At 50.3% G+C, this 23,223-nt stretch overlaps 9 protein-coding genes across 9 annotated transcripts; 5 read left to right on the top strand and 4 right to left on the bottom strand.

The window, feature by feature from the left end:
* Window positions 1-5,911: 5,911 nt before the first annotated feature.
* Window positions 5,912-6,455, bottom strand: BDQ94DRAFT_169759 (uncharacterized protein; the record flags this gene model as incomplete). Its single annotated transcript, XM_026771354.1, has 2 exons — window positions 5,912-6,247; window positions 6,312-6,455. 2 exons carry the CDS (start codon window positions 6,453-6,455, stop codon window positions 5,912-5,914), a joined length of 480 nt encoding a protein of 159 aa, XP_026627269.1.
* Window positions 6,456-7,554: 1,099 nt separating this feature from the next.
* On the bottom strand, window positions 7,555-9,380 carry BDQ94DRAFT_178206 (uncharacterized protein; the record flags this gene model as incomplete). Its single annotated transcript, XM_026773078.1, has 2 exons — window positions 7,555-8,907; window positions 8,976-9,380. The coding sequence occupies 2 exons, from the start codon at window positions 9,378-9,380 to the stop codon at window positions 7,597-7,599; spliced, it is 1,716 nt and encodes a 571-aa protein (XP_026627268.1). The 3' UTR covers window positions 7,555-7,596.
* Window positions 9,381-9,396: 16 nt separating this feature from the next.
* Window positions 9,397-11,052, top strand: BDQ94DRAFT_178204 (uncharacterized protein; the record flags this gene model as incomplete). The annotated part of the gene is made up of 2 exons (XM_026773077.1): window positions 9,397-10,943; window positions 11,013-11,052. The coding sequence occupies 2 exons, from the start codon at window positions 9,397-9,399 to the stop codon at window positions 11,050-11,052; spliced, it is 1,587 nt and encodes a 528-aa protein (XP_026627267.1).
* A 58-nt stretch (window positions 11,053-11,110) lies between these two features.
* On the top strand, window positions 11,111-11,763 carry BDQ94DRAFT_142373 (uncharacterized protein). Its single transcript, XM_026766026.1, has one exon. The coding sequence runs from the start codon at window positions 11,253-11,255 to the stop codon at window positions 11,472-11,474; it is 222 nt and encodes a 73-aa protein (XP_026627266.1). The 5' UTR covers window positions 11,111-11,252; the 3' UTR covers window positions 11,475-11,763.
* A 399-nt stretch (window positions 11,764-12,162) lies between these two features.
* On the bottom strand, window positions 12,163-13,756 carry BDQ94DRAFT_24434 (putative sterol carrier protein). The gene is made up of 2 exons (XM_026775309.1): window positions 13,126-13,756; window positions 12,163-13,076 (listed from the first exon to the last, which is right to left on the bottom strand). Exons 1-2 carry the CDS (start codon window positions 13,617-13,619, stop codon window positions 12,194-12,196), a joined length of 1,377 nt encoding a protein of 458 aa, XP_026627265.1. The 5' UTR covers window positions 13,620-13,756; the 3' UTR covers window positions 12,163-12,193.
* A 1,635-nt stretch (window positions 13,757-15,391) lies between these two features.
* Window positions 15,392-15,662, top strand: BDQ94DRAFT_142371 (uncharacterized protein). Its single transcript, XM_026766025.1, has one exon. It carries the CDS (start codon window positions 15,450-15,452, stop codon window positions 15,621-15,623), a length of 174 nt encoding a protein of 57 aa, XP_026627264.1. The 5' UTR covers window positions 15,392-15,449; the 3' UTR covers window positions 15,624-15,662.
* A 667-nt stretch (window positions 15,663-16,329) lies between these two features.
* BDQ94DRAFT_24415 (putative mitochondrial carrier protein) lies at window positions 16,330-17,951 on the top strand. Its single transcript, XM_026775308.1, has 6 exons — window positions 16,330-16,690; window positions 16,753-16,787; window positions 16,837-16,910; window positions 16,970-17,188; window positions 17,238-17,566; window positions 17,615-17,951. Exons 1-6 carry the CDS (start codon window positions 16,508-16,510, stop codon window positions 17,834-17,836), a joined length of 1,062 nt encoding a protein of 353 aa, XP_026627263.1. The 5' UTR covers window positions 16,330-16,507; the 3' UTR covers window positions 17,837-17,951.
* Window positions 17,952-18,312: 361 nt separating this feature from the next.
* BDQ94DRAFT_142365 (putative pH signal transduction protein PalA) lies at window positions 18,313-21,242 on the top strand. Its single transcript, XM_026766024.1, has 7 exons — window positions 18,313-18,357; window positions 18,409-18,646; window positions 18,692-18,746; window positions 18,799-19,693; window positions 19,737-20,311; window positions 20,355-20,757; window positions 20,806-21,242. Exons 1-7 carry the CDS (start codon window positions 18,350-18,352, stop codon window positions 21,101-21,103), a joined length of 2,472 nt encoding a protein of 823 aa, XP_026627262.1. The 5' UTR covers window positions 18,313-18,349; the 3' UTR covers window positions 21,104-21,242.
* Window positions 21,243-21,305: 63 nt separating this feature from the next.
* On the bottom strand, window positions 21,306-23,184 carry BDQ94DRAFT_169754 (uncharacterized protein; the record flags this gene model as incomplete). Its single annotated transcript, XM_026771353.1, has 2 exons — window positions 21,306-22,945; window positions 23,016-23,184. The coding sequence occupies 2 exons, from the start codon at window positions 23,182-23,184 to the stop codon at window positions 21,306-21,308; spliced, it is 1,809 nt and encodes a 602-aa protein (XP_026627261.1).
* Between the last annotated feature and the right edge of the window lie 39 nt (window positions 23,185-23,223).

Here is a 23,223-nt window from a genome sequence, read left to right as displayed (position 1 = left end):
GGCACTGTCGATCTTCATCAAATTCATGTCCTTGAAGCAACCTATTGCCTCAGTCATGTCACTGGAAATGAGTGACGGATCTGACCTATCGACCTATGTGTACATGCAACAACTTCGCAACATCAGTCTTCTTGGCCATTTTATCTGACATTCTGGGGCAACGATAAGAGCAATGGAGAAACATGCCTGTCCATTACCCGATATTATCCTGGCTGAGAACTGTCTTCTGTGGTGTCATCCTAAGAAGTTCATTCCGAGAATACCATGTTGCCGTTGATGTACCATTCTTATACGCCGCATCACAATGATACGACATGCTGCAGCCCGCATCTATACTTTCACTTGTGACTTCGCATTTCATTGACGCAGTGAGTGAACTTCCCGAGCCTCGACGCATCGCCAATAGTTCCAGTCATGTCAACTTTGACTTCACCGAGCCAAATCATTAAATATTGCAACTGAAGCACGAAGAGTATTTGGACTCAGACTTCAACATTACCGCTCGGTGTCTGCTTGCTGGTCTATGGTCCAACCGCTTCCATTGATTCTGGTCATGTCTGTCCAACAGTCCTATAATGCCATCAAAATTTGCCTACGGCACAAGTCTCTTCGTTTCAGGCATATATTATGTCGTCGCAGACCGCATTTTGCTCCTGCGATTCCGGGTTTTATGCCATGATTCCAATGACTACAAGTTCCGAGGCCCTTTGTGTACGAATTATTAGAAAGCAACATCTGAAAGTCCCACGAACCTAAGGGCTTCGCTACGCGCCGGAAAGCCGTGCTGCGCGTACCTGTCTCTTCCAGCTTCTATAAAGCGGATAAACTGTCATCTCGATGGTTGGTCTCGTACAGAGTCATTGACAAAGCGCTTAGTGGCCATTCATTTCGAAATATTTACCGAACTCGATCTGAAGATAGCCTCAGGTGTTGCCGTATCCGCAGCCACGGAGATTCTCGAAGCCATCCTCCTCCAATCGGTCGGAAGAAAGATTAACAGTTCATCGCAGAACTTATAGTGCCCGGGTCTCGGTAGGAGCCGTGAGCACACGAAAACCGGACTGCTCGTACTCGGTCTTCCTGACTGCTCCCGAGCCTACGATATCACATCAACCATGAAGGATGTATTTCTGACAAATGAAATAAGACTACGTGCGCTGCGGCCCGAGAATACTGAGATAGCTCTCGGGATTAAGAGACTCATCTTACGATCCAATCAACTAAAGCTATAAAGACCTCGCATCGCACAGCACATGCAAGGAGAAATCCAAATCCTGCGCCTGCGAAGGCGTTCCAGACCAATTAAGCTGTTATATCAGAGCCCAGAAACAATCCCCTCCATCACCTTTCCGGCATGTCGCTATTTTGGCCTTGCCCTGGATCCTCTGTTAACCTGGGTGAGCAAATGAAGGACTTCAGCGGAAACATGCATCCGGCTTCGACCCCTCTTCTTCAGTATACTTTACCCTGGTTATCTATTAGCCGAACATCGTGGACATCGCCTGTTATGAAGATGCAGTGGACTTCGGAAGATTTGAGGGTTGCTTATCATCTGGAAGGTCATAACCTTGGGAGTGCTGTATCAGACCGGCCTGGTGCCGGAGGATGTGGTAGGTACTCTTATGGAACGATAAGGGTTTCCGTCTTGATTTGACTAACATAGGTGCAGGCCACATATATATTAGACATTACCTAGCGAGCCAGTATCTCAACTAAAACTTCTGGTCTACCGGCAGTGGTGAGACCGAACCGAAATCTCACTCCAACCAAAGGCCTTATCCGGACATGCCACCGACGGCGAGACCACCAGCCAAATGGTGTATGCTGGCAATTGATTTGCTTTTTATAAGCATGTCACTATAGCCGTCGATATAACGGGAATACCTGTTAGTAGAAATACTCTATCCTCCGAAGGTTCAGATCCAACCCCCGACGCAATCATCATTATGACACCCATAGACGATAACTTTCCACGAGTGCAGTAGAACAGTCGTGTCCTATGCTCTGCTCTTCAACCCAACGCCGCCAGTCAACTCATTGATGAGGTTGCCGATCTGCGGGATGAATTAAACACACCCTTAAGGAATACGCCTCGGACAGGGTCCATTTTCTGATGCGTTTACTCGACTGAGGAATCTCTGCATTGGCACTGGCTCCAAGGATAGTGCACCCCTATTGACAATGACCTTATTTCAGAGGTTTTTGTCTCGGACGAGGAGCTGACAGCTATCTCATGGGTAGTCAGCGCGGGTTCGGATTGGAGTCGCGCAGTCATCTCCTCATATGGAAACCAGGGATCTTGCGTCCTTATCCCAACACTGTCTCCACCCTATAACCGAGTAAGGAAGTTTTACTTTCGGAGACAATACGGCCCTGCTTGGAGGAGCAAGATAGTCAAGGCGTGAGCCTATATCTCACGGGACAATGCTTCCCCAGCCCCCGAAAACCCAACGGAAAGGCCAACAATCCCCAGAGCCGGCGCTGAACCCTTTCTTCAAAAAGTGGCTCTGTCCCCCACAATGCTGTAAGTATACCGGGGACGACTTTATTCAGGATGGGCCCAGCAGAAAGTTTGCATGGTTTGAGGATGCCGAGCTGAAAGGAATCGTCCTCCACGAGCAGGCATTGTGGCGACGGATGTGGCCATCAAATGTGCCTGTCGTACTCGAAGCTTTCAGCCTGCTATGGCAATGAAATCTTTGGACTAGAGTTCGCCTATCAGTCAGGCCCTCAAGCCGCCATCAGCGATATACGTGGCGGTATGTCCCGTCAGATCATGATCTTTATGAGAACGGTATTCTGATAGGCTTGTCAATCAAGACATCCGGCTCTGCACTAGTGGAAATCCAGTTCGAGGTAAAACGGTCTAGGTCGAATTAAGAGCTTCGGAACCGAGCTTCGGGACGAGGTCGACAGCGTCGAAGTGGTCCGCATGTTTCCTCACATCTACATACCGAACTGATGTGTTGGCTGCAATAGACGGTTCAACAAGGTTGCCATGCGGCTGGTAGTAGGACTCGGTCCCAATGTTTCTATACGGTCACATACAGAGGACATGACCCTTGCATATCACAATGAACGTGGTCATAAGCAGAGCGTCACATACTGCTGGATAGGAGGGATAACCACTACCAAGGCCACTTGCGCCTCTGGTGGACTGAATTTGAACGTGGAGTGCGCGCGCGAGCCTGCTTGCATATGATCACAGCATACTGTGGGATACGAGTCCGAGACTACAGTCATTAGCTGGTTTCCTTCCGATTTATCAGTTATTCTTAGATTTTGTTCTGAGCAGCGACAGAAACCGGAGGAAATCTAGTCTCATCTGAGGACTGGGCAAGTTCCGAGAGGGGAACAGAGCGGTCACGAATAAAGGTACACTCTACTCGGAAGCCACTAGTCAACGACCAGCGTGGATAATTGCTAGTGCAGTAATAAGGCGTTTGAGAATTCTGGTTGCGATTGTGTTGACTGGCTACACGGAAAGTCATCTTCTGCCTTCCAGATACTGTTGGATCCGTGGAGAGTACAAGCCACCGCACAAGGCAATCAGGATTCAAGGTCACCATCTCTAACATATCATGCTGCTCTCCCTTCTCAGGGAGCACGAAATCTTGGAGCCTCCACGCGTGCTCAAGCACCATGCGGGATAATCGATCAGTGGCAATTGCACATACGCAACACTGATTGAACACCACCTTCCTGACAGGTCGGTTTCCATACATCATAACGCCCAAAGCACTGTCGACCATGCTAGATCGATCACCTTCCTACCCACCACCTCCCCTGCCACAAAATCTCAATGTGCTCTTCTTCCCCCCAACTCCGCTACTTCGCTTCTGTACAGTTGGTCAACGCCAATGCCCACCCTTCTGATTGCCCTACAAGACGGGGGTGATCATCTTTCACTTCGGGGATTCTGAAAGATCGTGAGAGCAGTACCAAGAGCAATACACATCTGATTGTTTCATCCACGGGCACTTCCGCACTCAAACTTCCTTGAAGATTGAAGAATGTTCTGGTCGCTTATCCCATCATGTCACCAAAGTGGAACACCATCTCAGACTCCGCCATCCCAGCCTATGCTTGGCAAGTAAAGTCGGGTCTCCTTAGCAAGGTTGACGCCAGAATCGCAAGTTGATTTTGCATGATACCATTGGATATGTGGAATCAGACCGCCCCTGCTAAACCCGTGTATCATGAAATATGGCTCTTCATCCTGTTCAACACTATTATTCTGCCATGTTGGTAGATTGAGCGAAAATGGATGATGGCATGACACCCCTCAGGCTTAAACGCGCGTATGGAGGAACTCACAAGGTACATCCAATCGCGGCGGTATGTACAACTGGTATCTGGCCTGCGGTCTCGGCACGACACGGTCAAAGGAAAGCACGAGGGGCTTCTAGGCCTTCCTTTGGTGACTCTAATAGCTTGAGTCGAGTTCCTTCAAGCGCCATTGTTGGAGCGAGGGCCATGCTTCATGAGCTTGTCCGGCTCGGTTACTGTACTTGCTCTCACCGCACATCTCGAGGGTTTGGGTCTTGTCCAGTGCTTCGATCTGTACCTCACACGCCTTGCCTTGTAGATTACGGGGCTCTCACTGTTGGAGGGCCGGGGGGGGAGGGGTGTGTTGGGTCTCCATCAATAGGTCTTCCTGAGAACATCCTCTTTGCTTTGACATCCGTCGTTTCCTTCACGGCCACATCGCTTGCACCACTGCAGCTCCTAGTCGGCTGGGTTCACAGAAAGAGTTACAGGTTGCAGAATCCCTCACTCTGCGCACAGTACAGTCTCGGATCGAATCTGAAGCCACGACCCGACCAAATCCCCTTGGCATGTCGCATATGAGAGTTCTCTCTTATCTCGCATGCGTCTTTCTACCAGATGAACCTCCGTCTTAAGCGTGGCTATGATGGGAGGAAGTGGGGGATGTAGAACTCATTGACTTGGTTTGAAAGAGTGCTCGTTACGAAGAAGCTGTTGGCAATAGAGCAACATCAGGTGAGATGAAAGAGACCCCGATGAGTGGTTGCTCGGGCTGGAGGCTACTGAGGATATGCGAAATGTCTGGGTCGAGTCAACGCGCCATTTTGACCAATTCGCATTCTCATACGAAGAGACCACTAAGTCCTGCGGGTGTGCGCCGTCTAGTGATATCAACTAGCACCACTCGGAATGACTCCTACTCGACCTCTCTGGCACCGTCTCTGGTTGAGGCTGATCGGAATGGCTTGGAGATGCTCCAGGATATTTTTGTTCGTTCTCTATACGTTGTGTTATGTTGTTTCGTGATCCATCGACGATGACGAATCATTTTTCTGACTAAGAGCTTCTTGTGTAATCCATCTCTACGATGGATATTCTGCATGCTACTCTGTTGGATAACTAGCAGACTACTACGCCTCTAAAAGTCTGTTGCTCGGATGGATCCCTTGTGACGTCCATTCTTGTTCTCATTGTTCCCTGTGAAACATCTTCCAGATTGCCTTTTTGTTGCACCCTGACTTCTCACTTGTCACGTTGCTTTAAAAGACACCCACGACGGATGCCGAGTCTCCTTTTCCATCCTGGGTGATAGCCATGAGCCTACCTACCCTCGAAACCATGTTCTTCGTTAGCTATAAGCCAGCGAGACGCATCTTCCTACTCAATTGTTTGATTTAATTTGATGATTTGGATTTCATTCAATGTATCTAGCTAGCTACACTAAACCATTACAGTTTTCAAAATAATAAAAAGTAAGCAAGATGAACTTTAACGCAGTCAAGTCCATCCCAAAGATCTTTTTCCTTTCTTCTCCACCTAGGTATCAAGTGGCATTCCACATGCATGCACATCAAAACAAACACACATGACAAGAATAACAGATAACACACTCCACCATCCGCTCACTCACTCACTGACTGATTTAACCCAAGAGCCCGCCAGTAAGAGACCCAGCCCCACCACCGCTCAACAATTCACCCACAAGAGGGATCTTGGAGAGCGGGTTGTCATTGACGACATGCGAAGAGGCGGTCGAAGGGGCAGAGCTAGAGGTGGAAGGTGTCTCCTCGGCAGTAGACGAAGGGGTGGTGGAGGAGGGCTCAGTGTTTGCCACCTTCTCCTCGGTCTTAGGGGCAGCCTTGGACTCATTTGCGGGCTGGTCGGTGGTGCTGCTGGGGGTGTCGGATTTGCTGTCTTTGTCCTTCTTCTGGTCGTCGTCCTCCTTGCCGGATATTTGTTCGAGCATTTTGCTGGCGGACTAGGAGTTTATTACATTAGCCAAAGTGGAAAGGTGTGTTTTATGGAAAAGGGAATTAAATTACCTCGAGGGATTGTTCTGCGACCTGTTCGGCGAGAGTACCGTCCAGCTCGTTACCATTGGAGTCCTCTCGCTTAACGGGCATGGCCGTGACCATCAAGGCCAGGAAGAGGCAGAGGACGAAGATGGAGATGCTGAGACGGGCCATTGTGACGATGTGTGGGTATGTGGAAAGTAGGGAAATAGATCAAGAATTGAAATTTGAGATAAAGAGTGGACAGGCGTGATAGATGAGTGTAGATCGATCTATAGCCAAGTGTGATCAAGCTTGCAAATGGAAGTATAGAAGAAGAGGAAGAAGGTATGAGACAAACGACCAGATCAGAGATGAATCCGAATGCTCGCCTGGTGTGCTACCGAGCTGACCTCGTGGGCATTTTTATATCTGTCCTTGGCTTCCCAGGTCCACAGTAGATTGTCTGGCATTCCCCTGGTTGGGAGGAGAACGAAGGGACCGCGCTCACTCGCGATGTACTCAAAACATTGATGATCCGCGTGGCTCATATTTGGGGAATCCAAGGGCTTGGGTGATGGTGGCTCTTGTTTGGCTGATTATGCCGTGGTGTACCTTGATGGACGCAAGGGGTGCTCGGGGCGGCGTATCCTCGTGCAGGAGGGTGGAGGGATAAAGCTTGATGGGTATATGGATCGGCAAACCGGCAGGAGGAAGGGCACATTCCGGGGGACAGAGTCTTACACAAGGGTCTGAATATCCTTGGGTTATTGCGCGGCATGGTTTACTCCTCTTAACTGTTCTGCAGGAGAGCCGCGCGTGCATCCAGGATGCATGCCTGACAGCAGCTGCGAGACTAGCGCGTCTGTTTCACGATGACAGGAGGGTTGTCTGCTGGATTACGGGAGTAAAGCCAGCTTGGGAGGGATCGCAATCTATGAAGGGCGTCGTCCTTGTAGTAGCAGAAACTTCATCGTGGAATTTTGTAAGGTGAGGTTGTGTAACAGTCGCAAACTTGCTATTGCCAGGAGGTTCGAAACAGTTCTTAAACAAGTGTCGAACTACAAAGATTAATCTAAAATTCTTTGCATACTTCCTTGCTAATTAGATGGTCCAGCCTTTTGTTTTTACCTGAGTAGTCAATTGAGTGATGCGGACTATGGCCATTCAATTATTAACAACGCATTGTGCAATTTGATGATGCATTATCTCACTGCTTTAGGGAATACGCAGAACTTAGTTATATTATCAGCCATGGGTATGGTGCAGTAGCCATGTTGACGGAGGAGTACTCACCAAAGGAACTCAAATGTTTGTTCAATTTCTGTACCGTCCCTCAGTTCAGATGCTTTTCTCCTTCGAAAAGCCTCCAGTATGCCACTAATGGCGCAATAATTGACCGATATGCCTTGGAGATATCAACATTGTCAACTGTACAGTTCGGCCAATTCAGGCATTGATCTACCACTTGGCGATATCCAAACCCGATGTGCGCCTCCACAAGTGGTAGAAGACGAAGTGCCGTGTTGCGATTAGCCACAACCTGCACTTGATCATGATCTTCCAGTGTCTGTAACGCCTCCAGGGTCTTACCCTGAGAAAGCTCCACCAGTACGAACCCTAAATGGATGAAAGGTTCGCCTGCCGGTACCTGACTATCATGCAGCCGTCTGGGCTCGTTATTCAGGTCCCACTCAACATAGGTTTTGGGTGTCGAGTCGCCTGAACCTTGAGAGACCTTGATGTCTCGGGCTCGCCACTGTCTTCTGAGCCAACTCCCGTCAAACTGGAAAACCGCACATGCAAGATCCACCGCGATTCGTAAGCGCTTGACAATCGGAAGGGTTTCTCGACCAGTAATTTCAGAAGACGAGGCCAATATTGCAAGTATCTCTTCAAGAGTTTGTGACTGCATGTTCCGTACGCTCTCTGTATTGCTTCGCAGATGGTATATATTATGTTTGTGCTTTGTGTCGGTCACGTATCCAAGAAGCATCCGTCTGCCCTCGTTGATACCGATGGCCGACAGTGAAATGCACATATTGGCGATCTGAACTGCGGTGGGCAGGTTTTCGGCCCCAATGACGGTCCCTTGTTGGGTACCTGAAACCCCTTGGGGAAATCTGATATTGGGTATGTTTTCATCAATAGACAACCCTTGTTGGCTTGACGTAATATGGATATCACGACATAGTCCCTGCGAGAGACTATGAATTTCTGGCTCAGCCTGGATTTCATGCCAGCGATTTGGGGTCCCCAAAGTCATGACGCCCAATTTAAATTCGATGGCCATTCGAGATTTAGTTTTCTGTTCGCTTGGCGGGTCACTAGTCCATGGGGATTTCGAGGAGTCAAACGTAAAGTAAATTCTGTGCTGAGACTTGCAGGGACACCGCCAATAATCCCCGTTAATGATCGCATTATACAGGCTGCTTGCTAATCGACGGCCTATTTGATGTTGCTCTGGCGATACTGGGAGTACGGCCCTTCCTGCGTTTATCTGCCGAATCTGATTGCATTGCGTCACCAATGTCTGTAGACGGCGGTTGTTAGACTCAACCTGGTGGATCAAATCCTTGTAAACGGGATGTAGGAAGATACGGCGGACTTTCTTGAGCTGTTCTTCGAAGGAGCTGGTACTGGTTGTCTGGTGGGCACGTGAACTTGGTCAGCGGCTTGGAAACCTTCTGAAGGAAAGTTGCTTGCTCGACTCACATCTATTCTGCCAGTACTGTCAACACTCAAGCCCAACTTCTGGGATAGGGTTTTTAGCTGGTCTGATAGCACATTTATTGTGCTCGTAAATGGCTCGTAACTACTTCCGAGCTTCTGTCTAAGCTTTTGCCATACGTCCTGGCTTGTCCAGAATGCCGAACCGGGATCGCGGGTCCAATCGCCATATTCATAGTGAGTGACTCCGTCCACGGCGATCAGCAGTGTATTGAGCAAAATTGCCCTTTCGGTTTCCAAGATGCTGCGGTAGCTTTCCATTTCTCTCCAGTAATTCTTCGGTTTAAAACATGTCATTCTCTGGAACCCTTGGATATAGTTGTCGATCTGGTTCACCAGCAATGGCAGAAGGGCCAGAACGAGACTGGCTGCTTCGATCCCAGTAGCCATTTTGGAGCGCTGGAATATGGAACGCAATGGGGAAGAGACAGACCGCATAGCAGGCGAGGCTGAGATTGAACGGAAGGCAACGAATGACCCTCATACCCCGCCCTCTGTAATACATGAGTTGCTCACGTCAGGCTGGCGCTTGCAAGAGCCTTCACTGCGGCCTCCCTCAACTCAGAACAGGCAATTTGTCCCCATAGCATCAAAGATGGCACAGGCTAATTCACCATCCATATTCGCCGTCATCAGACAGTTGCATCTCTGGATCTCAGACGCACGGTTTGCGCTGTCCGATGATCCGGTTCCCGTGTCTCTCTGGGAAGATGAAATAGGGCGGATGCGAGTGTGGGCTGCCGACGTTGGAGCCGGTGAATGCGGTTCGTTGTCCCTGGACTACAGACTGCGCGATTCATCTCACCTCAGGGATCAGATCTCCCGCCTTCTAGAACAGCTTCAAAGGAACTGTAAAGATTTGCTGGTCATTGCAGATCCCGGTTCAGATGACGGGAAGCTTCTGAATCCTGATATGAACGAAGAGCATCAGCCAGGCCTTCAGACAGAGCTCCAGTCAATATATCACTCAGTGCATAATGCAGTGGACTGCCTCTTCCGAATTTCAGTGGCAATCCGCCAACCTTCCAAGCATGATTATCTTTTAGGGATCAAGGAGTGTGATATAATCCAGTTTGAGCCCCTCGGTCAACGGCTCGTTCGCTCTAGTTATCGTCGGGCAGATAAATGGATCGTCGATCGGCTTAGCAGAACGTTATCACTGCGCCTGGCAATTCTGCAGTATAGAAGCAGATGTCAAATAGAACTCGCTGGAGGATTGGACAGTGTCATGTATGGCAAGCCTGCCACACCGAGACTTGTTAACCGGGGCAGCTTACAGCTTGGGGAACGGGAGGATTGCAAGAATTCCAGTTGCTCGCGTGCAGCGATTCTTGAGGAAGAAGGTGATGAAGCATTTGTTTATTTTCCCAGCCAATCAGTGAAGGAAGCGTATGTATGCCCTTATTGCTTTTTCATGGTCAGGATTAGTTGCAGTGAGCAGTCTTGGGCCCAGCACGTCCTCAACGACATCATGCCATATGTCTGTGTCTTCCCAGACTGCCCATCGCCTCTTCATTTGTATGAATCACGGCAAGAATGGTTCGCACACTGCCAACTTCATCTTAAGGGGTTGGGCACTATTGGGGTACTAGAAGAGTGTCAGCCAGAATGTCAACCAGAGTGCCAACCAGAGTGCCCAACGAAGTGTCCCTTATGCACACTGAGCACGACATCCGACACAAGCTGCTGGGAGAGTCATGTTGCCAAGCATCTTGAGAAACTGGCACTACTTGCATTGAATCTGCTGGTGGACAATCCAGAAGAGATGCCTATAGACTACGAATACAATCCTGCTTGTCGCGCCTATGGGAACGTACCAGGACGATTCTGGAGACAACCAACGAGAGATGATTATTATGAAAAGCGGAACGAAGTACCAGGGCCCAGCACTTGGGAGGAAACGTCTTGTGGCAACGACGCAGCAGCGGAATCTCAACCCTGGAGATTTATTTGGTGGGTATGTTGTCGATGTGGAGAATCACGGAATGCAGCTGCAGAAGCCACCAAGTGCCTTTCTTGTAGTCATCCTCGCTGTACAAGCTGTCGGTCAGTTTCAGGTTGATGTTTCGCATGTATGCACGCAATCATGATCTCTTATGTTTAAGTTATAGCAGAATGTGAACTGAATTACTCGAAATAGGAGATTTTGTAAGGCGTGTTTTTGCTCATGATATCTTTTCAATAGTTCTATTTGTAACCATGACTTTGAGGAATCAGACAATCTGATCACTACGCAGAATCAATCCAAATTCAGAGGATAAAATGTACCTCCCTACTTTGACACGTACCACCCCATACAATAGACAGGCGGCCGCAACACGAGGGAGAGATTTAAGGACGTATGTTTGTCCAAAGAATCCGATCACTCTTGGCACGATTTTGACCTCGACGAATCATGGGGATACGACGGACAAGGCTTCGAATGTGCCGACTTCATCTTCCTTCCTACCATCCTTCCAAATCATCCTTGTTATAAACCTGTAGTTAGTTCAACATTTCAACGGTTTGAGCAACAATGAATATAAGTAGCTAGGAAGCTCATTTTCTTCCTTCGCCAATCATATCCAACATCCCATCTATAATAGATGGGATAGACAGATAGACAAATAAATAGATAATAATATATGGTGTATGCTCAAAGCGAACCCAAACGACCCCGTAACAGTTGTCAGGCAATGGGATTAGAACGAGCATATAATAATCACTCTTGGTCTCGAAGCTAAAATTTGCTAACGGAACAGAGTGAACATCCATCAACAAGGGTATGTTGGAGACCTTGAATTTCAAAAAGAAAAAGAAAAAGAGAGGGGGAAAAAGGAGACGCGCGAAAATCTATTTATTTATGCCGGGCGGTGGAGTGAGATGCTTAGTAAGATGGGTCCTGATGGCCCCACTAGTTGGTTATCTTATCCCCAGCCATCGGGTTTATTACTTCTACCGCGGTTTGGGAGGGGAATCTGGAGGTGGGGAGAGAGTGTGTGAATTGATGGGTGTTTTTGCTTAGCTGGGATGTCCTGGTTGTAGATGATTTGGTTGGTGTGTTTGGGGCAGGTTGTACGATCGGTCGATCATTACTGGGGTATACTTGGAATGCTACAACAAGCTGTGTCTGGGCACTGCATTATAGGTTGTGTTGATGATGATGGGAAAATATACAAACTGCATTACTATTCATGCATCATTCTCAAAGCTGGCTACACCTCTTAGAAACGTGCCAGAACCCTCTCCTGCGTGTCGCCCAGTGCCCACGTATCGCTGTGGTTCTTGCTCTGCACGGACTTGGCCTGTTCCGCTGTGAAGCCCTTGGCCTCCACGGCCGGATTATAGCCAAGCCCGGAGATCTTAGCAACGACATCGGATGGCACAGGTGTAGCAACCTTGCCATCTGCGCGTTTGTACACTGTCACTACAACCGCACCGCCCAAGCCCAGGTTGTGCTGGAGTGCGGCATCAGTTCCTTGGACCAGGCGGTTGTTGGCCCAGCCGCGCAAGTGCCAGACCAGCTCTGCACATTGCGCCAGACCCGTGGCACCCAGCGGATGACCCTTGGAGATGAGACCGCCTGACGGGTTGATGACCATCTTGCCTCCGTAGGTGATGTCCCCCTTTCGGACCATCTCGTGGGCCTTTCCAGGTTCGGAAAGCTCTAGGGCATCGATGGTGATCATCTCGTTGGCGGAGAAACAGTCGTGCAGCTCGCACACCTTGATGTCCTTTACGTTGACGCCCGCCTCTGCGGTCGCGGCGCGGCATGCCCCCCGGGACATACCGAAGCCCATCAAGTCGATGGAGCTGCGGTTGTAGAGCGAGCTGTTGTCCGAAGCGAGCTGCTGACCCGCGATGAGGATGGCCTGGTCCTTGAGATGCGGGCGGGCGTCGAGGAACGCCTGAGAAACAATGACGGCGGCGGCAGCTCCGTCCGAGGTCGGGCAACACTGCAGCTTCGTGAGAGGTTCGTGGATCTTGGGCGCCTTGAGAATCTGCTCGAGTGTGTATTCATCCTGGAACTGAGAGTATGGGTTGCGTTTCGAGTGCTCGTGGTTGATGCGAGCAATCTCGGCAAAGTCCTCTGTCTTGGCGCCGTATCTAGTCCTTGTTAATACATATGGATGACAGCGTAGGGCCTTGGACTTACTTCTCCATGTATTCGCGACCAGCATTGCCAAACATTTGTGCAGCACCAGGAGCATTGGTGATTCCTCTAGTCTCGGCCATCATGGTACCAAACAAGCCGGTGGGATTCGCGCGGTCATTATAGACTGACTGCAGACTTCCAGGGCTCATCTTCTCGAAACCGACAACCAGAACACAATCGGCAGCTCCATGAGAGACCATGGTGCGGGCCATGGCGAGGCCAGTGGATCCGGTGGAGCAGTTGTTGTTGACATTGTAGATGGGGATCTGGGTCAGACCGAACTGATAGAACACACGCTGACCGCATGTGCTGTCACCGTATACGTAGCAGGCGACACCTTGCTCGACGTCGTCGTAGTTGATGTGAGCATCTAGCATGGCCTTGACACCAGCTTCAAAGCCAAGCTCGTGGTAATCGACCTTGCCGCGTGGCTTGATGAACTTGGTCATTCCCACGCCAAGGACGTAGGCAGGACCAGATGGTTTCTTCCCCATGGTGAGTTTCGTGATAGTTCGTGGTTCTTCGTTAAGTTGGTCGTCAAAGATTCTGCAATAATGCAGTAAGATTTGTTAATAGATAGTTATGGATATAGAACAATACAGTACGGGTGGCACGTTAAAAGAAACCCCTGAAGCACATGGGGATAGCAGCGGAGATAAAACTGAGGGCCGTTGAATGCGGAGAGGCCCCTGCGGGGAACCGTGCCGACCGAGGTCCCGAGGATAAGCTGACCCCAGTTGTTCATGCACAACCACTGCATTGTGCTCTTATGCGTCCGGTTTCGATACTATTTAGCTTTGGCCGATATGCTCTTCAGGTAGCACCAATATTTACCTAAGTACTGTCCAAGCGTTGGGTAAAAGAATGTGGACACCGGCAGACGTACATCACATCATGTCCATCCCATGTGAAGCGCCGGGCCGAGTCAAAGGTCACCAACGAATCTCCATCCCGAGGATGTCAAAAACTAGGATGAGCTGAAAGAATTTTGCAGTCCTGAATGATAAGGAGCATTGTTGTGTAGGCATTCCTCCCATTGAAGAGGAGGAAGTAGCGCTGTCTGATAGACGGTGCTCTATGGGTGGACTCCACCATTGCACGACATCAAAGTATATACTGACAACCCGACATGCACTGGGCATCCACACATCCCTGACAATTTGCTGTCCACGAACTATCCGCTGATGCACCACGAAAGGGATGCTGTGGACTACAATGTACGGACGATACGGTAGCTACTGCCATATGTGGGGTATCGAGGAGATGCTGAGATCGACCGAATCCTGATCCATGCATATCCATCCATCCCGGGGACGGCCTCCCGTGGATCAACAATGAGTTCTGACCAACAATAAACCCATGGTCAGTCCACTCAACGCTGGAACGCACCAGCAGGACGAGGTTTATTTCGATGAGCCAATAGACTGGTACGATTAATCGCTCGAGAACAATCTAACTGGAACCAGGTCATGCCAGGTTCTAGCAATATTACGACACCATTCTCAGGATGGGTGGCACTGGCATGAAAGACCATGGTTGTCCACCATCGCCCTTATCTTGCCCAGAGATGACTGGGGAACTTTAATTCGCTCGTACCGCGGTATGCCACTGTTCCTTTGGCCACATGTTATCGGGGCATGATCTCTGCCAAAAATACTTACGAAACTGGATCAAGAGCAACAGAAGATGCCACGCACCACAGTAAGAAGGGATACGTCTATCACTGCGAAATGACTTATCCCGCCCACTTTGCATGTGAAATCCCTCGCGACTGCAACTGTGCAGTACTAGCAGTATACCAATTAGAACCGGCAGAAGTCTCTGGCCACTCGTAGCATTGATGTTACCAAGTACTTCTATTAGTGTCAACCAAGACATGCACTGATGTAGCTGGCCCGACACTCAATGCTGTAGAGGAGAGCTGCGGAGTGCCATGATTGGAGGTGAGCAGAAAGATGTACCTGGCTTCCACAGGCATGTCCAGTTCCAGACGCATCCCGCCCTCCTCGTCCATCTGCCCGTCCGCCGGGGAGGAGCCAATAACTGCGGACTATTCAGCAAGCGTGGCCATGAGGGAGTGTCAATACGTGAGCATCCGCTCTGGTGAGTGGCTCGTCAGGCAGAGCGGGTACCTCCAACCACCGGACTGGCTTAGTCCGACGCAAGCTCCCTTGCCACGCCTCCCTCTTTGGGTTTAGCCTCCCAATTCGAGGTTCGAGGGTGGATTCTCGGCAACAAAAGCACCAATACGGAAAAGTCACACATCCCGGGAGCACTTGTCAGAGTGAGGTTGCGCAAATGGGGTTGGGAATGTACATTGTACCATGTCTCGTAGAGGGGAACATTTTGATCGGTTGCGAGTAACAGGCGCGCTTGCCCTCAGGCAGAAACACCCGTCAAGACCTCTCTGCTGGTCAAGTCGTACTGAACGTATCGAAATACTCGGTTGTCGCACTGGATGCTTTCACGACGACGTCACAGCCCGACTGACAAGCTAAACCGGATCCAGAAGCACAGTCCACATGCCTCGTTGTTTGCCTGATTCTTGGGGAGATTTCGTGCCTTAGTCAGAAAAACGCAGACAAGCTGGAGGTCACTAACTTAACTAGTCCACTTAACTTTCTCCCGAATAAGGACCTAAACCAAGTCGGTAGTCCATCGTGATGATCTCCGCCGCTTCCCTCCTCCCTCTTTTCCTGCATTTCGACTCTGGATTTCTCGCCCGCACGGCCCATTGTCCCCGCCTCATTGACCCTTCTTCCACTCCCGACAGTCGAGTTCGTCTTCTGGAGGTAAGTTATCCAGCCCTGGTCCCTGATGTTGCTCGGACGGTGGTAACTGGGATCAAGAATACTGTGGTCCCGCTATGATGGCGGGGTTGGTGCGGATGGAAAGACCAAATGGCTAACGACCTGTGTGTCCTGTCCAGATAGCTCAGACGACGTCGTTTGTCTCGATATAGTCCCTGGGTGTGGAAGAGGGATTGTCTGCACACTCTTGCACCTGGAACAAAGTATTTGTTCATACTATCACAACTAGGTCGAGTGTGTGCAAGCTTGACTATTGCTTGTGCAAGCTGAGTGCTGTCACTGCCTCGGTTGCTCGAACCTGCACAAACGCTATATATACACCGGAGCTCACGTTCCCTTGTTGTGGACGGACTGTGCTATCGCCAGGCTTGTTGAGGCCTGCTTCATGGACAATTGTGGGACGCTGAACGGTCTGCTCGCACGTTGAGAGACCGCTTTGCGTTCCATAGGGTTCCCCAGCCTGCTTCTCACAGTCTCCCTTCACTGACCTTCACGGTCTCCGCCGGCGACGACAACGACTAAGCAATCAACACGGAGCACTTTCATCTGCCACAGATGGGATAACTCCAGGAATGACTCTTGACAAACACTCTGAACATGCACCCTTCTCACCTCCCCCCCCTCAACCTTCTCCTTTAACCCGGTCGACCCAGACTACTTTGACGATGAATGAAGCCACACGCAACAAGCTGCTTAAGAGTTACAAGACTCAGGTGGCCTCGGCGACATCCACTGTCTTTGCTACGCTTGCTGTGGTGAGTGCTACGCGCTACGCGTCAAGAGGTCGAAGCAAGAGGAACTGACTAGATGCTTGCAGACTCCCTTGGAAAACGTCAAAACCCGTATGCAGACGTAAGAGAAATCCTGACTGCTACATGCTTCAGTCCACTGACTTTCACAGCCACAACTTTCAAAATGTAGCTCAGTGTGTTCGCTACTTGTGGCGTACTGAAGGCCCGCGTGGTTACGTGGCTGGTAGGTCGACATCGCCCGGGATTCTTGCAGCGGATAATTAATGCAAACGTTGAATCCAGGCGCCCTGCCACCTCTAGCGAGCGTTACGGCGGTCAGGGTTATGAACTTTTCCACTTATGCCTTTGCAAAGAACCGGGTCTCCAACTTTATCCAGAGAATGACCGGGGAGTCGCCTTTGGAAATCTACGACCAGGAAGGCAGCAGCCCCACTGTATCAACTGTGATCACCTTTACCGCTGCTGGTCTCTTTGCAGGACTCGTCAGTTCGCCGGTTGCTTGTAAGACGCGGTTTATACCCTACTTAGAAGTCCGTACTGACGAGAACAGGTCCCTTTGAGCTTGCCAAGAATGTGGTTCAGACCTCGGTCCTGATGTCCCACCGTTCCCAGGCCTCTAGTAATGCGCCCAATGACCCTTCACTGCGCAACATGCCACGTCTCAGCACTACCGAAGCTTTCAGACAAATTTATAAGAGATATGGCTTCCGCGGATTGTACACCGGGTTCCATCTTCATGCCCTGCGCGACACCGTCGGCACCGGCCTGTACTTTGGCGTGTATGAAACTGTCAAGCAGATTGCGGAAAGGGAAATGGGTAAGGGAACGGGAGCGCCCGCGATTGCTGGTGCGATCTGCAGCACCATGCCGTGGTTTTGTGTAAGTGTAATTCCTACAGACCAGACGTGAAAGAAGCTAACGAAATAGACCTACCCGCTTGACACCCGCAAGACTCGCGCTCAGAGCGTGCTGCTTGGCAAGTCCAAGGAAGTCGGAGAGGCGGCCTCGGCTATGGCAAAGTCCAGCATCTACAAGGGTTTGTCGATCATTTTGATCCGTACTGCCATCAACAACATGATTCTTCTGAGCATCTACGAATACATGAACAAGAGAATCGATAACCTGGATGATTCAATTAGCAACCTTTGACGAGCTGGATGATTAAATTTCTCAACAGCAAACCGACGAGCTAGATGCTTGAATACATCTGCTGAAGTATTGGCTATCTGGAAGGTTGAATACATCTACGGAAGTATTGATGAGCTGGATGATTGAATACATCTAAGAAGTGTTGACTATCTGGAAGGTTAAATACGTCTAGAGAAGTATTGGTGGCTGGTTGATCGAATACATCACAGCAGAGCGGATGAGCTGGCTCATTAAACAGGATATGAGTTGAGCATTGGTGGATAGGAAGGATATTGCTCAACGTCTGGAACTAAATAGTACATATTACCAGCAAATACAAATTGATTCTGTACATCGCTGCAGTAGAGGCGTAAATACATAGTGTATTGTGGCAACTGCTACCAACTCGGAGTGTAACGTACTTTCTGCCTCAGGCACCCACAACGTCATGCGTTGCCCGGGTGGGGTTGGGCTTTTCCGTCAACAAAACTTCCGGAGATCTGGCTGCATGTCTATGCTCTCTCGACTGACACGATGGCGTCGTACGTGCTGCTGCTATAATCTAGATGATGAATTCTGCTAACTCTCTCCAGTAATATCCTCCAGGTCCCGTTTCGGCGGTCGCACTCCGTCTCGCTGTCGAATGCCATCACGCAATACATCTCCTCCAAATATGACCAACGCCCGGACATGTTCGCCGAGGATCTGTTGATCATCGAGCGACTGCGAAACGAAGCGATCAATGTCCAGGAGCCTCATGTGAGCGGAGTCAGTCGGCTGGTCACCTATGCGGCGCAGCTGAAATGGCTGGGTGGGAAATTCCCGGTGGATGTGAGTAGATCGAATGATGCAGAGGGATAAGGCTAACGTGTGCAGGTTGGGGTGGAGTTTCCATGGTATCCTGCGTTTGGATTCAACACGTCTCGACCGAGTAGGTGATATTAATCAGGGATTGGGAGGTGATGGTGGCTGACCGGTCTCAGTTTCGCAGAATAATATCCGGTTCGAGCTCGCGAACGTCATCTTTAACCTGGCCGCGCTGTACTCGCAGCTGGCATTCTCCGTGAACCGCACGACATCGGACGGCCTCAAGCAGGCATGCAATTACTTCTGCCAGGCGGCTGGGGTTCTGACTCACCTGCGATCGGATATCCTTCCCGATTTGCGGACGTCGCCTCCTGAGGATATGGATGATATGACGCTGCAGAGTTTGGAGCAGCTGCTTTTGGCGCAGGCTCAGGAATGTTTCTGGCAGAAGGCTGTCAAGGACGGGCTGAAGGACGCGTCGATTGCTCGGTTGGCGGCCAAGGTCTCGGACTTTTATGCAGAGGCCGGAGATCATGCAGTCAAGTCGAATGCTATTAGTCCTGAGTGGATTCACCACATGACGGCTAAGCATCATCACTTCGCTGCTGCTGCGCAGTACCGGCAGTCTCTGGATTGCTTGGAAAAGCGCAAATACGGCGAGGAGGTCGCTCGTCTGAGGGACAGCGAGGCGTGCGTCAATGAAGCGTTGAAGGAGTCGCGCTGGATTAACCGGACTGTGCTGGGTGATCTCCAGGGGCTGAAGACAAGGGTGACTGAGGACTTGAAGCGTGCTGAGAAGGATAATGATATCATTTACCTCAATCCGGTGCCGCCCAAGTCGGAGCTCAAGCTCATTGACCGGGCATCCATGGTTGCTGCGAAGGCGCCGTCCCAGGTGACCGATGCTATTTCCATGCTGGGCGAGAACGGGCCTCTGGGGCAGCCGCTGTTCTCTAAGCTGGTGCCATATGCTGTGCACATTGCCGCTAGCATCTACTCGGACCGTAGGGATCGACTCATCAATGAGAACATTATTGGGGAACTGGAGAATATGACGGATAAGCTTAGGGAGTAAGTTGACCCATTCTAATGCTAGGCAGGGCTAACCGGTTAGTCTATTGTCGTCTTTGAATCTTCCAGGCTCGCTGCAGGCTCTGGAGAAGCCGCTTGGACTTCCGCCGACGCTTGTATCGCACGCAGAGGAGATGCGCCAACAGGACGGACTGAACCGGCTGCGGAAGTCGCTCGAGGACACAGCGAAGGTCAAGGCCAACGACAGGGCTGTATACAACGAGGGCGTGGAGCTTCTGGCCGCTGAAAAAGCCGAGGACGATGCTTCGCGCCGAAAATACGGAACCGATCGCTGGTCTCGGGCTTCGTCAGAGGAGGCTGCGCCAAAGTTGTACACGACGTCGCGCGAAATCGAGGGATACTTTACGTCGGCCCAGAGCAGTGATAACCTGGTTGAGCAGAAGCTGAAAGACTCCGCGGCAGTGTTCCGGGTGTTGACAGGCACGAACCGTGATCTGGAGATGTACGTCCCTAGTAGCCGGTGGGCTGCTTTGCCGCCAGAGGTCGAGCGCGAGGTCAGCCGACTGCGGGGATGTATGAGCGAGGTGAGCCGTCTGGAAAGCCGGCGGAAACGGCAAGCACAGGCACTGAAGGACAAGGCGCGGGCAGACGATATCAGTAAGTGACTTGCAAATGTAGTAGGATGAGCTAACAGAAGTAGGCCAAGCACTCATTAAAGAGACGGCACGGTTGGAGCGCGAGTTCCCCATGCAGGCGATCCAAGCCAGCCAGTTCGAGGATCTCTTCGAGGAGCAGCTGCATTTGTATGACACAGACCTGGACATGGTCACTCGGGAGCAGCAAGACCAAGACGAGATCGCGACACGGGTGCAGGAAGCCAACCGGGCGTTTACACGGGCACATACCGGCGACGCATCGACCAAGGAGCGCGAGCGGGCATTGCAGGAGCTGGAGAACGGGTATCTGAAGTACAAGGAGATCCTGTCGAACATTGAAGTGGGACGAAAGTTCTACAACGATCTGGCCAAGATTGTTGGCCGGTTCCGCGACGACAGCAAGGCGTTTGTGCATAAGCGGCGAATGGAGGCCAGCCAGCTAGAGGGGTAAGCTACACGACTGATGCTAGAGTTCGGGTTAACTAACTGAGATAGGGACATTTCGAGTGCTGCCGCCATGGCGTCGCTGAATATCTCGCGGCAGCCACAGCTGCAACCGCAGCCGCAGCCTCAGCCTCAGCCGCAGCCATCTTATAATGCTCCTCCGGCGCAGATTCAGCAGCCAGCGTACAATGCAGCACCGCAGGCAGCACCCAGACCAGAGCCCATGACGGCACCGCAGCCTACACGGGCGAATGCGCGGCCACCGATGACGCCGGGGATCTGGTCACCGGAGATGGGGATACGATTTGGGGGGCAGTGGGATCCGAGCAAGGGAGTGAAGTTTTCATAACCACCCACCCACTTAAATGCTAGAGCATACATACATACATACAGTACAGTACAGCATTGAATACATACATTCTTGTTCATATCTACATTACATTAATGTTAATAGATGTGATCTATACTATTACTGCAGACATCTCCTCATGATTATATACACTCCTCCGACATACGCTATATACATATACCCCCTATCAATGCAACCATCACTACTTATCATTCCCATGACTACTATTATGATCATGATCATGATGAACAGAACAAACCCTCCTCAACTCCTCCCCCGCCAACCACGCCCCCTCCCTCGTCTCATCCCACAACCCCATCTCCATCCCCAAATCCCCAGCAAGCTCATTGAACCTCCGAATCCACGATTCCCACATCTTCCTCGTAATGAACCTCCCCGTACCCTCCTCACTCACATCCTCAGTATTCTGTGGCTGTGGTGATGAAGCCAAAGGCGGAGAATTAGCTGCAGAGGTGGATGTAGACGCTGATACAGACCCTGATTCGAATTCGTCGAGAGTCAGGCCTGCTACGATGTAGTTTTCCTTCTCTTCTTCTTTCTTTTCTTTTTCTTGTATTTTCTCTTGTTGTTGTTGTTGTTGTTGTTGTTGATGGGTAGGAGGTGAGGGAGGGGACCGATCGCCCCGTCTCCGCCAGAGATGTTCGCCGTAGAGGAGGGCGAGGGTCGTTGCTGTGAGGATTTGGGTATTTCTTTGCAGGATATTGTGGTCTTGATCTCGACTCTCATCTTGATGATTCTGATGTTGGGGATTGTTGTTGTTGTTGTTGTTAAGTACCCGAAGACAAGAAATCGCCAGATCGTCGATCCATGACCCGACTCCATCCTCTTCATTATTGTGATTATTATTATCATTGAATCCCCAATTAAACTCATCGAACCCATACTCATACCCTGAATTGAGATCATCAGGAGACCGCAATACTCCTTCCCTGGCGAGGAATGCGAGGAAGGTGATGAAGTTGATCCATGCTTGGTAGAGGACCTGTTGATCCTTTGGATGTATTTTTTGAAGAGGAGGTTGATGATAAGGTTGTATATGTGGGAAAGGAGTAATGTCGGCACCAAGTGTTTTCCCACAATCATGGAATATAGACTCCACCACGTCTTTGAATTGCGGTAGATAGGCCCATACTAGAGACTTGGTTTTCGTAGGCCGGATGGTAGTGTCAGATGCTGAGGAGGGGAGTTTGGGTGGTTTGGGTCGATTCTTTTCATGAGGTTGGGGATTGGGTTCGTTGGTGTTCTTCTTTGGTTCTGAAGATACAGGAGTAGGTAGGGGAGGAGCTGGTGTAGAAGGAGCCGGTGTAGACACCGAATCATGTAAATGGCGAAGATAAGGCGATCCACCCACCGTCCCATCGAGATATACACCCAAAGACGAGTGGTAGAGTTCTTCTTCTTCGGTGGATTCTCCTTCATCTTCCTTTCCATTGTTCTCTTCATTTGTAGGTTCATTCTCATTCTTCTCAGTAATATTCTCATTGGTATTACTGTAGAAAGAATATCTATCCCTATTTGCAGAATACATCTGCGAAGAAGAAGACCAAGAGTACCTTGACTGCGCACGCGTACGGATATGCACATGCACATCGGGCATAGTTTTGATCGCGTGCATCAAGGCGATTAGTTTCTTTTGTGGCGGGGTGGGTGTTTGGTGGGTTGAGATGTCGGTGTCGATGGTTTCTTTCTTTGCGTTGCTGCCATTGCCGTTGGGGATGGTGGTGGTGGTGGTGGTATCAGCATTAACTGAGATGATGTTTGTGGAGGGTAAACATCTCCCCGTGTGTAGAATACTTGCCCATAGGTCGTGGACGCATTCATCTGTATGTATTTTATTAGCATCACGGTGTATATGATATATGTAATATGATATGATAGGATAGGAGTATACCTATTCCTTCTCCCTTTCCGTTAATAAATGCACTTATTTCTTCTACTGCCGTGGCAACGGAGATCTCCTCCGCCAGACAGAGTTGGATGATGCCCGTGAAAGGGTAGAGGGATGGGGTGCCTTGGGTCCAGTTGTGGAGGGTGGCGAGGGTGTCGATCTTATGGTCCATTCCTTTTCTCTCTCTTTCTCTCTCTCTCGCTACCATACA

Source organism: Aspergillus welwitschiae, assembly GCF_003344945.1.
Source record: "Aspergillus welwitschiae strain CBS 139.54b unplaced genomic scaffold BDQ94scaffold_13, whole genome shotgun sequence".
NCBI classification, from domain to species: Eukaryota; Fungi; Ascomycota; class Eurotiomycetes; order Eurotiales; family Aspergillaceae; genus Aspergillus; species Aspergillus welwitschiae.
Note: the sequence above shows the minus strand (reverse complement) of the source record. Positions and strands in the feature narration are given on the sequence as shown.

Coding starts and splice junctions, on each gene's coding strand:
- BDQ94DRAFT_142373 (XM_026766026.1), top strand. CDS start 11,253: ATGTACCTCCCTACTTTGACACGTACCACCCCATACAATAGACAGGCG.
- BDQ94DRAFT_24434 (XM_026775309.1), bottom strand. CDS start 13,619: ATGGGGAAGAAACCATCTGGTCCTGCCTACGTCCTTGGCGTGGGAATG. Junction 13,077..13,125: donor GGTCGCGAATACATGGAGAA/GTAAGTCCAAGG, acceptor AACAAGGACTAG/ATACGGCGCCAAGACAGAGG.
- BDQ94DRAFT_142371 (XM_026766025.1), top strand. CDS start 15,450: ATGTCTCGTAGAGGGGAACATTTTGATCGGTTGCGAGTAACAGGCGCG.
- BDQ94DRAFT_24415 (XM_026775308.1), top strand. CDS start 16,508: ATGACTCTTGACAAACACTCTGAACATGCACCCTTCTCACCTCCCCCC. Junction 16,691..16,752: donor TCTTTGCTACGCTTGCTGTG/GTGAGTGCTACG, acceptor AGATGCTTGCAG/ACTCCCTTGGAAAACGTCAA. Junction 16,788..16,836: donor GTCAAAACCCGTATGCAGAC/GTAAGAGAAATC, acceptor TGACTTTCACAG/CCACAACTTTCAAAATGTAG.
- BDQ94DRAFT_142365 (XM_026766024.1), top strand. Junction 18,747..18,798: donor ATTCAACACGTCTCGACCGA/GTAGGTGATATT, acceptor GACCGGTCTCAG/TTTCGCAGAATAATATCCGG. Junction 20,758..20,805: donor GAGGCCAGCCAGCTAGAGGG/GTAAGCTACACG, acceptor TAACTGAGATAG/GGACATTTCGAGTGCTGCCG.